This window comes from Lygodium microphyllum, chromosome 20, assembly GCF_053477565.2.
Source record: "Lygodium microphyllum isolate KBCC chromosome 20, Lygodium_microphyllum_v1.1.10, whole genome shotgun sequence".
Taxonomy (NCBI): Eukaryota; Viridiplantae; Streptophyta; class Polypodiopsida; order Schizaeales; family Lygodiaceae; genus Lygodium; species Lygodium microphyllum.
In genome coordinates this window covers 118,760,288-118,773,679 of record NC_141154.1, presented here as the reverse complement: position 1 = coordinate 118,773,679, position 13,392 = coordinate 118,760,288, and the positions used below count along the sequence as shown (strand labels likewise).

General features: G+C 40.9%; 1 protein-coding gene across 2 annotated transcripts in view; it reads right to left on the bottom strand.

Annotated features, from left to right (window-relative positions):
* LOC148019307 (caffeoylshikimate esterase-like) overlaps positions 1 to 13,392 on the bottom strand; it is a 65,426-nt gene that overhangs the window by 19,998 nt on the left and 32,036 nt on the right. For both annotated transcript variants that reach the window (XM_087660908.1, XM_087660909.1), the window contains exon 3: positions 4,044 to 4,073. In XM_087660908.1, coding sequence (XP_087517034.1) covers positions 4,044 to 4,073 — 30 coding nt within the window. The remainder of the gene's footprint in view (positions 1 to 4,043; positions 4,074 to 13,392) is intronic.

Genomic DNA, 13,392 nt, shown 5'->3' with positions numbered 1-13,392 from the left:
GGTTCTCTGACAGTGGTGCTTCACGGCATATCACATCTCGTAGAGATTTGTTTGCTTCTCTTGGTGCACCTCCCGTTGGGAAGTCTGTTCAGTGTGCTAATAATGCATCATACCCTGTTCGTGGTATTGGGGACATTCAGCTTACAGCCATTGATGGCTCTATTCTCCGCCTACAGGATGCTTTGTATGTGCCTGGCATTAAGAAGAATCTGCTTTCCATTTCTTCTATGGCACGTTGTGGTTTGCAGGTCACCTTTGATGATGACCGTTGCATGGTCCGTGACAAGGAACACATGACATTGGTCTTGACAGGTTCTTTGTGTCATGGGTTATATGAGTTGGATGCTCTTTCAGTAGATCAGTCTGCATATTTGACATCCACTCTTACTCCTGCTATGTTAGAGGCAGAGTTATGGCATGCTCGTTTGGGGCGTGTAAACTATGGCAGCTTGATGCTATTACAGCGTACTCAGATGTTGGATGGATTACCTCTCTTGGAGAGACCTCCTGAGCATTTATGCGAGGGTTGCATTTTGGGGAAAATGCATCGTTTCTCTTTTCCCCGTGATGTTGCTTTTAGAGCAACAGCCAGATTGCAGCTTGTGCATTCGGATGTTTGTGGGCCCATGCAGACACAGTCATTGGGTGGTTGTTACTATTTTGTAACATTTATTGATGACTTTACACGTTTGTGCTGGGTCTACTGCTTGAAAAAGAAGTCAGAAGTGTATGATGCATTTTTGGCTTTCAGTGCACTTGTGGAAACTCGGTCTGGTTGCAAGATTAAGACTCTCCATTCGGACCGAGGGGGGGAATACATGTCCTCTATGCTGAATTCTTATTTGCAGCAGAAGGGCATTATCCATCAGTACACTACTGCATATACTCCACAGCAGAATGGGATAGCAGAGAGGAAAAATCGGTCACTCATGGAGATGGCCAGATGTATGCTGAAGGCAAAGAGTTTGCCTCATAGTTTTTGGATGGAAGCCGTCATGTGCGCTTGCCACATTTTGAACAGATGCCCTACCAAGGCCTTGAAAACCGTCACACCTTTTGAGGCTTGGCACAGCCGCAAACCTTCTGTTGGCCACTTCCGTACTTTTGGGTGTCTTGCATATGCCCATATTCCACAGGTACTTCGAAAGAAGTTGGACAACAAGGCTGTAAAATGCATCTTTATGGGATATAGCAGCGAAAGCAAAGGCTACAGACTCTATGATCCCGTGACCAAGAAGGTTTTTGTCAGCAGGGATGTTGTATTTGATGAAAAATCAGAATTATCCTTGGCTGGTTTTGATACATATCAGGCTGCCCGTGATGTCTTTGAAGGGCTGCTGCCCATCACATTTGGTGATTCAGCTGGTACTTCAGCAAATGAACCTAATGTTCAGCCAGCTGCTCCTATGGAACATGCAGTAAATCAGCACATTGCTGAAACTGAAATTCAGCAGGAACTTGTACACAGTCAGGAAGCAAGACAGGTGCCTAGATGGTACACGCAGACTATGAGAGATAGTCATTTGGAAACACCCTTGGCTGGTCGTACTCGAAGGCAAACTCGACTGCATGATTCAGCACATTCCATGGAGTTTGTTATGGCAGCATGTACTCATGATAATGAGGAGCCTGAATGTTTTGAGGATGCACGACATAGTGTGCATTGGATGGCAGCCATGCAAGCTGAATTGGATTCTATTCATAAGAATCATACTTGGGATTTGGTGTCTTTGCCAGTTGGCAAGCGTGCCATTGGTACGAAATGGGTCTACAAATTGAAAAGGAATGCAGATGGATCCATAGATAAGTACAAGGCACGGCTGGTAGCTAAAGGCTACGCACAGAAAAAGGGCATTGACTATGAGGAGACCTTTGCTCCTACCTCCCGTATGACGACCATTCGGTCTATGATTGCCTTGGCTGCACATTTTGGTTGGAAAGTCCATCAGCTGGATATAAAGACTGCATTCTTACATGGGGAACTTCAGGAAGAAGTGTATGTACAGCAGCCCATTGGTTTTGCAGTTGAAGGCTCAGAAAATTTAGTATGCAAGCTGAAAAAAGCTCTATATGGTTTGAAACAAGCTCCACGAGCTTGGTACGCAAAGATAGATGCCTTCTTGCTTAGTCAGGGGTTTGTAAACAGCCCATCTGAGTCTACCCTTTATGTACATAAAGAGGGGGGATCCATGCTGATTTTGTGTCTATATGTAGACGACCTTTTGCTCATTGGAACACGTGCTGATCAGATTTCAGCATTCAAAAATAATTTACAGCAAACTTTTGACATGTCTGACTTGGGTATTTTGCACTATTACTTGGGCATCCAGTTTGTACATGATGCTAGAGGCATTGGATTATGTCAGTCAAGGTACATTGGGCAACTTCTTGAGAAGTTTGGCTTACAGGATTGCAAGCCAGTTTGTACACCCATGGAACCTGAGCTCAAACTGTCATTACATGATGACAGTGATTTGTTTGATATCCATACTTATGCTCCAGCAGTGGGATGTCTCATCTATCTATGCCACACTCGGCCAGACATACAGTTTGCCGTTTCAGTTTTGAGCAGGTACATGCATCAGCCTCGTATGTCGCATTGGCAAGCTGTGAAGCGTGTGTTTCGTTACTTGCAGGGTACTAGAGCTCTTGGATTGCTTTATGCCAAGGGGGGACCACTGCAGTTACATGCTTACAGTGACTCTGATTGGGCTGGTGATTTTGATACTCGTCACTCCACTAGTGGCAATTGTTTCTTTCTTGGCTCGTCATGCATTTCTTGGCTTAGCAAGAAACAATCCACTGTTGCCACGTCGTCATGTGAAGCTGAGTACAAGGCAGCCTTCACTACTGCAGTTGAGTGCGTATGGCTTAGACGCTTACTTGCTGATTTGGATGTATCTGTTACGGAGCCTACTCCTTTATATACTGACAGTCAGAGTGCCATTGCAGTGGCACGGAACCCTGTGTTTCATGCTCGCACGAAACACATAGAGATTCACTACCACTTTGTCAGAGAGAGGCTACATGCAGGTGATATCAGCCTTGTCTACTGTCCTACCACCAGCAATGTGGCAGACATCTTCACCAAAGCTCTTCCACGAGACAAATTTGAAGCATTTCGCGATGCTTTGAATTTGACGCCCTTTGGTGGCGGATGATCCTTGTACACTTGATCACTCTTCACTCCAGGGGGGTTTGTTGGGTATCTCACACGCCTTACTTACGCCTATGCTCATATGGGAGTGTGCGGGTGATCACTAGGACACTGGGGCACTTTTTACTCTCGGTAGGAGAGGTTTTTTCCCCCAGATTATGTGTACTATTTTGTATGTGCTTGTGGTGCACACTTACGGGCACTTACTGTGTTCGGGTGTGAACAGCCCCTTATAACTCTAAGGTATAAGGGTTATCATTTGTACTTTCAACTAACACTCTATTCAGTACTATTGCATTGGGTGTCGTGCTCAACTCTGTCTCTCACTCTCACACTGTCTACTGCACTTCAGCTGCACCTCGATCCTCTCCCATCTGACAATTATAGGTCACATTTTTTTTAATAGTCTGGCCACATAGATCTCTTCAAAAATACAATTTGGGACCCGTGCTCACACATGGCTTCTCCTTGTAATGCGAGCACTACAACTTTGAGCACCATGGATCATTGGTGGCACCTTATGAAGGTGGAGCATTTTGCATATCTAACACCTAATACCCAATCTTCTTTCCAAATGGACAACATCCATTCAATAAAGTGGAAAAGGTACCCGTGCAACTTTTTGGGCAAATACAAGGAGGCATCCTTCTCTAAAACATGATAAATCAAGTGCCTTTTGTAAAACTTTTCAATGTAGGAAACCAAGTAGCACCTAGCACATCTCCTTGTTTAACTTAAGCTACAAAGCACTAACTTCCCAAATTTTAACATTAAGGTTTCTAAAATTCATAGATTGCTCTAGTATCCACAATCCAAAACTTCACATCTTAGACAAAAGGCATGTACATGTTGTAACATATAATTACATGAAGATAATTGTACATACCTCCTCAGCTATCACTCCATCCAAAGTTTCCTGCACAAAAATGGATTCACATTTTAAAATAGAGGATGCAAATACAAATGGATAATAAACACATGTAACACCCATCAAAAAGCAAAATGTTCAGCTCTCTATAGCAAACTATAATAGGGACAAAACAGCAGCCAGGTGATGGTCATCAATGTTTGTGGTCAAGAGTGATCTAGGAAACAAACTAGTGTCAATAATGTTAGCAAAAGCCAACATATGGTGTTCAACCTGTATGTATCATTCTAAAATTACTACCATGAATCAACCATATGAAACTTGAATAATAATCTGGACACAACGGTGAAAACCCAATCATGCAGCTAAAATATGACTTGGGCACAAATGTTACCACCCATGAAATAAATTATTGGCTTTTTGCATGATATGCAAGTGAACTGCTGTATCCTTCCCTATGTCTGCCCCAGCTTTGTCATCTCTTTCTGTGATTGCACATTCTGTCCTCCCTTTCACCCCTTCAGCCTGATTACACCTACTGTTATAGATTCTGTCCAGCTCTTTTTCCTCTATTTTGCAGTTCACAGAAGCATTTTATATCCTTCCTCTGCCCACTCCAGTTGTCCCTCTTTTTCTCGTCCTTGTTTCAGTTTTATACAGCTGTCTCTCAATCCCAATTCTGCCATACATCTGCCGTATTCTGCTTTGTACAATGTTAGTGGGTATGAGAGCTGCTCTAGTCTCTCAACTCGTACTTAGTGGGTATGGCAGCTGTTCTAGTCTCTCAACTTGTAGTTAGTGGGTATGACAAGAGATTCATGCAATGTCCAAAATCTCAAATCAAAAGTGTCAGTCATGCATTCTCTTGTCTGTACAAGAATAGAGTTTCCTTTATGATGATGAGCTGACTGCTACTCTCCACAATGAGGAATTTTTCTAAGGATCTACAATGATCTAGGGATGAAATAATGACGCATTGACTAGTCACACAAGGAAGGAAGAAGCAGGTTTTGTGCCCTACAGCAAGTGGGAACTTGGGAAGTTTTTATGAGACAAAAAGCTTTGGTTTTCCATGAAAGTGCGTCAAGGTTTCCTTATTACTTATTGGAGGTTTTACCTCACATCATGATAGTTGTAACTTAGGTTGTAGGTTATGATCTAAATGTGTGACTCAAGAGTTTGAGGCTTTATATTTTGAGCTTGGGGCCAGATGTACTATCACGGACTTGACCTTGATAGCAGAAAGGTTCACTTGGCTGGCATATAGGATATTGTGGTTACTTGAGGACCCTAGCCTAGACATTTTGAGTGGAGGTGCTATTGAGGTACCATAAGATGATCACATGGCCATCAAGGGAAAGTCTACAAGGTGTGGCTTTTGATAAAGAGAATGGAAGTTCCGTAAGGCAAAGGCTAAGAGCCTCACAGTCATCACAACATATGAATAGAGCCCTGAGCATGAGCGCATAAGACTTAAATTAGATTTATTTTTTCATTTTTGGTTGACAAATTGATGCCACCAATATTGGCTTTAAATGCTTTTGAACCTTGAGCTTTACTTATTAAAGCTTTTTTAAGCTATTATGGTGCTGTAAATAGGATCGTGGAGGTGCAATATTCCTAGGGTTGCCATGGCGGGCAAAAGCAAGAGCTTCAAGAAGGTGAGGAAGCTTTAGAGCTTGCCTAAGGAACCTATATAAGGCCAGTTGAGCTAAAAATGCATTACAAACTAATTAGCTCTTTAAAACACCCCAAACCATGTAAATTACCAAAAGTTTTCATTAAACTATGCGCGGTCCTAGAGAGTTTCTATGTCCCATAAGAAAAACCCTAATTTGGGAGGATCCTTCTACATCTATAAATAGACAAGCTACCCACCATTCAACCCATCCTTGTCTTGCAAGTTTCGGCCATCAGCCCTCTTTCACTAGCTGTCCAACCCCCAACAACTACTACTATGTGGTCTACAACTATCACGCAGCCTCCCACTACTGCTAGTGATCAACTGCCATCATCTTCAAGTGGTTACATTGCTGTGTTTACCAATTCCAGCCCCAAAGACTGCTGGTTTCCAGCCTACTACCCTTCCATTTCCAACATCGGCCTAATTTGTGTCTGCATCTACAAAAGGTCATTTTTGTGCTTTCAACACTTTTCTTCATCAGCCTCTGCTCCAATTGGTGATTACTGCACTTGGGGTCCATCTTCGGTGGACAACACACATCGACAACTCCCTTAGCCTGCTCCCATGAAAGCTGCCACCTCTTGCACAGCTCTACCCTTGAGCATTCTGTATGTTCTCTCATTTATTTACCGCATTGATTCATTCACTTTAGATTTCTCTTTCTTCTCTGTTTGTGTTTGTCTTTTTGCATTTTGCATTTTGCATTTAGAGTTAGCATTTATTGTGTTATTGTGTTTCAGTCATATTCGTACATTCTGTGTTTTCTCTAGGCAAACCCTAGCATATCTTCACATGGTATTAGAGCCAGCTCTTTTAAAGAGTATCTTGTGACTGTTGTGGAGAGATTGGTTTTGTGCGAGATACCCAAATGACCCATATCTAATTCAAGATGGTTCAAACGACTCCGTCTTCAAATCGTCTAATACTTTCTCCAACTATTCCTTTGATGGAGGCCTTGAGGAGGCATTATGGTCTTGATCTAGAGAACAATGCTCCATCTACTAAATTTTCTTTTAGGGATCGTTCAAAACAGCCCAATTTTTCTTCGCCTCACACTCCTTCACAAGGTACATCTCAATTGGAGCACTCTACTGTCGAGACTCGTCACCTCTCGATTTAGGAAAGACTATCCACTCGAGACCGCTAAAAGTTCAAATTCTTCACAATCAAGCCTAGTGGCAGGTTCGTACAATCCATTTTTGTGTGAGTTTGATTTTGTCTATATTGCTCCTTCAATTATGCAAGAATCTAATGCAAGTCATTGTGGAGATCCAAAATGGTACCGGTATGGTTTTTTAAAAAACTCTGTGTTTAGAGATATTCCAGGAGGTAATTCTTCATCCTCTATCTTATTTGAGTATGAATTTCCTGTTTCCCATTCACCTTCGCATTTTCAACCCTTCCCTCCCACATTTACTCCCAATTTAGATTCCTCTTCTTTCAATCTAGATCCTTACTTTAGATACAATAGGTTATCCAGTCTTAGTGCACATTGTCTTTAATGCACATCAAGGTTTTAGGCCATCACTAGACACTCAAAATTATACCACTCTACAACCTGGTACATTGTTAGCAGAAATGTCACCCTTTAACGTTGTGCTTCACACAGACCTGCAAGTGCATTATTCTCTATCCTTTGTTCTTGTTGTGTGGGAAATTTCCCTCCAGTATGTTATATTACCCTCCTAGATTGCTCAAACACATGAATCACCATCTTGTGCTAATGAATCACTCCTTTGAAGGAAAGGAGTGAAAAGGAATCACCTCCACATTTAGATCCAATTCCACCTTCCCAATTGACCCTAAACACGGGCCATGTTTCAATGCCAACGGTCAATCTCCATCTTTGAAGGAAAAAGGGAGTAGTACAGTCACACCGTCACGAAGACTCTCTTGGCACTTCTTGCCTGAAAAGAATAGATGTTATATAGGTTGCCAAAAACCAGGCCGTTTAGATGACAATTGTCGCTCAAAGGCCAAGGGTCTTAGACCCACACCCAAATCACCTCATCCCCACCTAAGGATCTTCTACCCACACTAAAGTTGAATCCTATCCCCATTCCTAAACCAACCTTAGCTCCTGGCAATGGTAGTGCCACTCCAATGAGATTGAGAGGGGGTCTTCCCCAAAGAGGTAGCACAATCTCTCCACCCCCTAGCATCCATATTTATCAATGGCTGCCCACAGATGCAATGGATCCTAGATCTCCCTCTCAATCAATGCCTCATAGCGTCGTTGATCGGTTTGGTCATTACCTTGCACTAGGCTAGTCTATCAAGAATCCTAGGTCAACCTTAGGAACCTTAGGCTAGTTTACTTTAGGTTTAGCCATACTTTTTCAAGTCTTCCGTTGCACAGTTCCTTCTTTCATTTCTTCAATTGCATCTCACTCTCACAACATCTAAACCATCTCAATATGAAACATCCAGTATGTCAATTTCTTCACTAATTTTTTCATGTTGGATTTTGTATTTCAATTTAGGACTAACATTGCAAGTCCTACCTGGGCTGAAGGTTTGTTCTTCTGATTCTTGCCTTAAAACTTTCAATTGGATGTTTTTTTATGGTTTAACCATCATTTCCTACACTAGTTTGTTTACTTTTCATGACAGGTGGACTAATACTTTGGTAGTTATGCCTTCACATTCTTGGCTAGCATTGGAGCAATCTCCTAAGGTCGAGTTTCGGGCATATGCCTAGAATACTTGGTCATCATTGGAGCCATCTCTCAAGATTCAGTATCATCACCTCCCGACAATCTTGGTGGCTACTGACATTTCCCCACTCTTCCAATTGGGAAGGGCCAAGTCTTTCTTCTTCATCCATTTGCATGGTGGACTACTATCGTGGTGTTTCTCAGCTAGCATGGAGCCATCTCCCGAGGTTGAGATTCAGATCTATTCATGCCACTTGATTAGCATTGGAGCCCTCTTTCGAGATTGAGTATGGTCATGTTCTAAGTATCTAGATAGTCGATTCTTCTTTGGCTATTCTAGCTCAGGAGTATCGAGTCTATCTTCATCATCAGATTCTTCATGGTTCTCACCATCGCATGCAGACCGCTAACATCAAGTTCCTCTTCTCGTTTGGCATCAATATCCATGGTTGAGAGGGGGTTCCTATCCTTTCTTGCTATTCTACAAGTTTCCGCATTTGTCCTCTCATATCGACCTTCCTTTGGTGTTGTAACTCCCCTTTACACTACATAATCATCCTCATCTTTCTAAAAGGACACTTGGGCAAGTAAGCAATTTCCCCATAAGAGACACTATCCAAAGTGGCACTTGTTGCATACGCATTCGCATCGTGTAGCACTACTCTATGCATCTCATTGTGCAAAGCATCCTTGAGCAAATCCTAAGTTGTTTCCACCAACGGTTCTTTTACCACCTTATCACCATACCTACATACTTATTCTCCCTTTTCCTCAATGTCACTGATATCCACAGATGGTTGGGATAGCTTGTATGTTTAATGATGTGGTGGATCTAACCATCCCTTTTCGTTCTCATCATGGAACATAGTTACTTAGCAAGCTGCAACATATCCTATCATTAAAAATCAACCAAAAAGAAAAAAAATTAAAAAAACAAAAGGTTGCATGTGATTCCATCCACCTTTGCAGGTCTTGATAGGCCATTGGGTAGCTAATGAGCACTCCTTGTCCGATGCCTTAGCCTCTCTAGGGTGATCACTTGGGCTCCCTTGGTAAGATAACGATTACCTTTGTAGTCTTGGTAGGCCACTGGGCAACTGATGTGCATCCTTTGTCCGATGCCCTGGCTACTTTGGGATGGGATGCCTTGGGGTCAAAATGGACCTGAGCTTCCCTTCCTGGTTTCAATTTGGGCTTGAGAGGGCATGTTGAACTAAAAATCCACTATAAATTAATTAGCTCTTCAAAACAGCCCAAAAACATATAAATTACCAACAATTTCATTAAATGGTATGTGGTCCTAGAGAGTTTCTGTGTCCCGTAAGCAAAACCCTAATTTCACATGATTCTTCTACATTTATAAATAGACAAGCTTCCCACGATTTAGCCCAATCCTTTCTTGCAGATTTCCGCCCGATTACATTGTTGGATTTACTAGTTCCAACCCTAGAGATTACTACATTCTGGTTTTCAGCTTGCTGCCCTTTCATTTCGAGCATCGGCCTAATTTGCATTAGAGCAAGCCATTTTTGTATTTTTAGTACATTTCTTCATCAATCTCTACTCCAACTAGTAGTTACTGCACTCGGGAACCATCTCCAATGGACGACACACATCGACACTTCCCACGAGAGCCACCAGCAATTAGAAGTTCTACCCTTGAGTATTCCGTACATTCTCTCATTCATTTACAGCATTGATTCATTCACTTCAAAGTTCTCTTCCTTCTCTGTTTGTGTTTGTGTTTTTGCATTTTGCATTTTGCATTTTTTACGTTTTGCGCTTTGCATATAGGGTTTGTGTTTATTGCGTTACTATTTGAGTTGTTGTATTTCAGCTGTGTTCATATATTCTAAGTTTTCTTTGTGCAAACCCTAGCGTACATTCACAAGATCTAGACTGCTTTGCAAGTCAACACTCAAAAGACCAAGCATGGGCATAGTTGCAAATGGAAGGGTGAAGGTAGTTGAGGTGTAGAGGCAACTGCAATAGCTAGTAAAGTTCATAGAGGAGGTGGTGGAGAAGTTCTTGGAAAAAGGTAGCAGCAACATGCACCATTTGTGGAGCAGCAATATTGTTTGGAGAGAGAGCTAGTGGACTTAAGTTATGGAAGAGGACAAGAAGACCAAGAAGGCTATGTGTGTTTGTCAAATGTCCGGCGATCTTGATAGTGTGTTTGTGGAGGTGTGGAGGTGTGGAGGCGGCTCATGGATTGGAGATGATCCTCACAATTGATGAGACTTTGCAATTAAGATCTCTTCAACAGATTGAACCAATATCTTCTACTTGCCCACTACTCTAGAAGATTGTAGAGGATTGTGATGGTGAGACTATTTATTTGTGAGGCGTGGGTCGAGAGTTTGACTTTTTGGACAATTCCTATGCATATGAAGGATATCATGTCTTAATAAGAGAGTTGCTCTGTGTTTACAATACTTAAGATAATGCCTTTACCTAGGAGTTTTCCTCCCAAAATTAATAACATCCACTTCATCTCCAAGTGAGTTGTATTGCGGACACACCCTTATAAACCGGGTTCCACCTAATCATAGCCTAAAGATTGTAATGTTATGTTCTTACTATTGAACTATCCTAAGGTTGTATTTTCTATTCTATGAGCATCAACCCTTTTCAATTCTTACTAAGCTGCAATGTGGTGCCTTCCCTTTAAAATGTGGAGTTGTTCACAATTGATATGGCATTGGTTTATGCTCTGATTGTTGTTCCTTTCACGTATCACACCACTATCAATCCATCAATCTATATGTGCCCTTTCCTCCTATCCTCCTTCCCTCACTTGGTCCTCCCATTCAATGTCCCCTTCTTCGCATTGCCTTCATTGCCAAAGCAGCTCAATACTACACTCAAGCCCACAAACTTGCACGTTTTCATCTCAAAGGAGCAACTTAAATCAATTTGGGCAATGGAGAAATACAAGAAGACTATTACATTTAGACAAGTCGTCAAATACTCTCCTTGCATGTCAAACTTTGGGATTGGTTTCAATCCACCCTTTGCATCAGTGTCTCATGCATTGCCAAGGCCACAATTGATGAAATAGGACATCTTCATGGTTTAACTCTCCATTGCACAGGTTGCATAAGAGCTGGTACACATATTGTCAATGATCTTGGAGAAATGAGTCATCTATTTGATGTGAAGATATACTAGGGTTTGTAAAGACAACACAAGAGAGTGTACAAACATGACTACTAAAATAAACTCAAACAAAATGCAAATAAAGAAGAAAAGAATGACAATGAATAAACTCAATGAACACGCCATAACACAACAGAAAAAAAATTGTATCATTCTTATTATTTTGCTTATTTAATTGTTTATTAATTTTTTTTCCCCTGCCCTTACTAGATATATTAAAAATACATTAGAGCTAGCCATTGATGTAGAGATCACAGGTTAAGGCAAACCTAGACAATGGATTAAAGAAAAGACAATACACACTTCCACCTATATGACTTAATTGGGTGCTAGTAACTGGAAGTTAAGTATATCAAGATCAAGCTCGCATACAGAAAGGATTAATGCCCTAAAGTGTAGACTAGATCTACCAGAAAAGACAATTACAATCAACAAGATGGCATAATCATAAAATATTTTTATAATGTGTATGTGTAGACTAAAGTTTAAAATGCATATATCTTTGCACATAGAAAACTCGTATAAATATTTCATAATTGTCTTTGTAATGTACTCATACTACAAAGCTTTCACATGTGGGGGATCCCTAAATTTCAAGGAATCCATAAATTTTAAAAGCCTTAGATTGGTCTAAAAATACTAATACTAAAGGATGGCATTCTAAAAATATTTTAAGTTTGATATTCTAGCAGTGCTCTAGAATCCTTTCAATGGATTGCCTATTGAGGATGCAAAGCCTTGTCCTTGGATGTGGATGTTCTACAAGAGCCATGTACTTTTGGATCAATGGATTATGTAGTATATTGAAAGCGAACACATCTGCAATGTCAAATATAGTCAAGTCAATCCTAATAGATGGTTGCAAAAGTAATGCATCATTCCAAGAGACTAAAGGGTTGTCTAGAATCAATTAACTGTCCAAGGTTCTGTTCACAATCGCTATTGTCGTTTTGGAGACCCAGACAGATGTGTCAATGATACTCAAGAGTTGAAATTATAACGGCTTTGCTTTGAGAATTCGTTTTGTGTAGTCTGGTAACAATGAGACCATATATTTGTTTCTGTCTTTATTCGCAAGATATGGTCGACATTTCGTTATCATCATGTTGACTCTGTGTTGTTGGCATACAAGGATGATAATAGTACTTGAGAAAGCCATAAATTTGGTTGTTTCTACTCTCGATAATACTCAATCCAAACAAGAAGGCCATAGAGAAGAGACAAGTATGAAGACACTTGTCACACAAGTTTCAAGATATCCTACCACTTGTCACACCTCATGACATGTAATTGGACACTTATCTTATGCTACTCCACCTTTTCTTTTTGCACTAGTTCACCCCTTTATTCTACAAAGAGAGCTCCTTTTTTCCCATTCTACATTAGTTTTCTTGGCTGTAAACTCTTGTACAGTAGTAGCTAAAGATAGCCTAAGGTTGACCTCGTCCATCTACATCATCATCCTCTACTCCTTCACCATCGAATACCCCCATATTCCCTCTTCTTTCATTGCTGTTTTACAAGGCAACTAACCTCTTAATTCATTACAGCCCTTGCTGGTCAATCTCTTCTTCCATTTTAAGAACAAGAAGCAAGCCATATCAATATATTGTTATTCACCGATGGAAAAAGAATTATTTTTCCTCTTTCATTCCCATATTGTAAAGAAATCAATTGTTCTTATTGTGTAGTAAGTGATATATATATGCATGTGCATCTTTTCATGATCTTGTGAGAGTGAGAACTATCCTCACTCTCTAATTGATTGTATCTAAAGGACTTGGGTTGAGCAAAAATACATTTCTTCAAGGGGGGATTGGTTTTTTGCCCATCTTCAACCATCAATCTTGTCTCCTTTACTTTTACA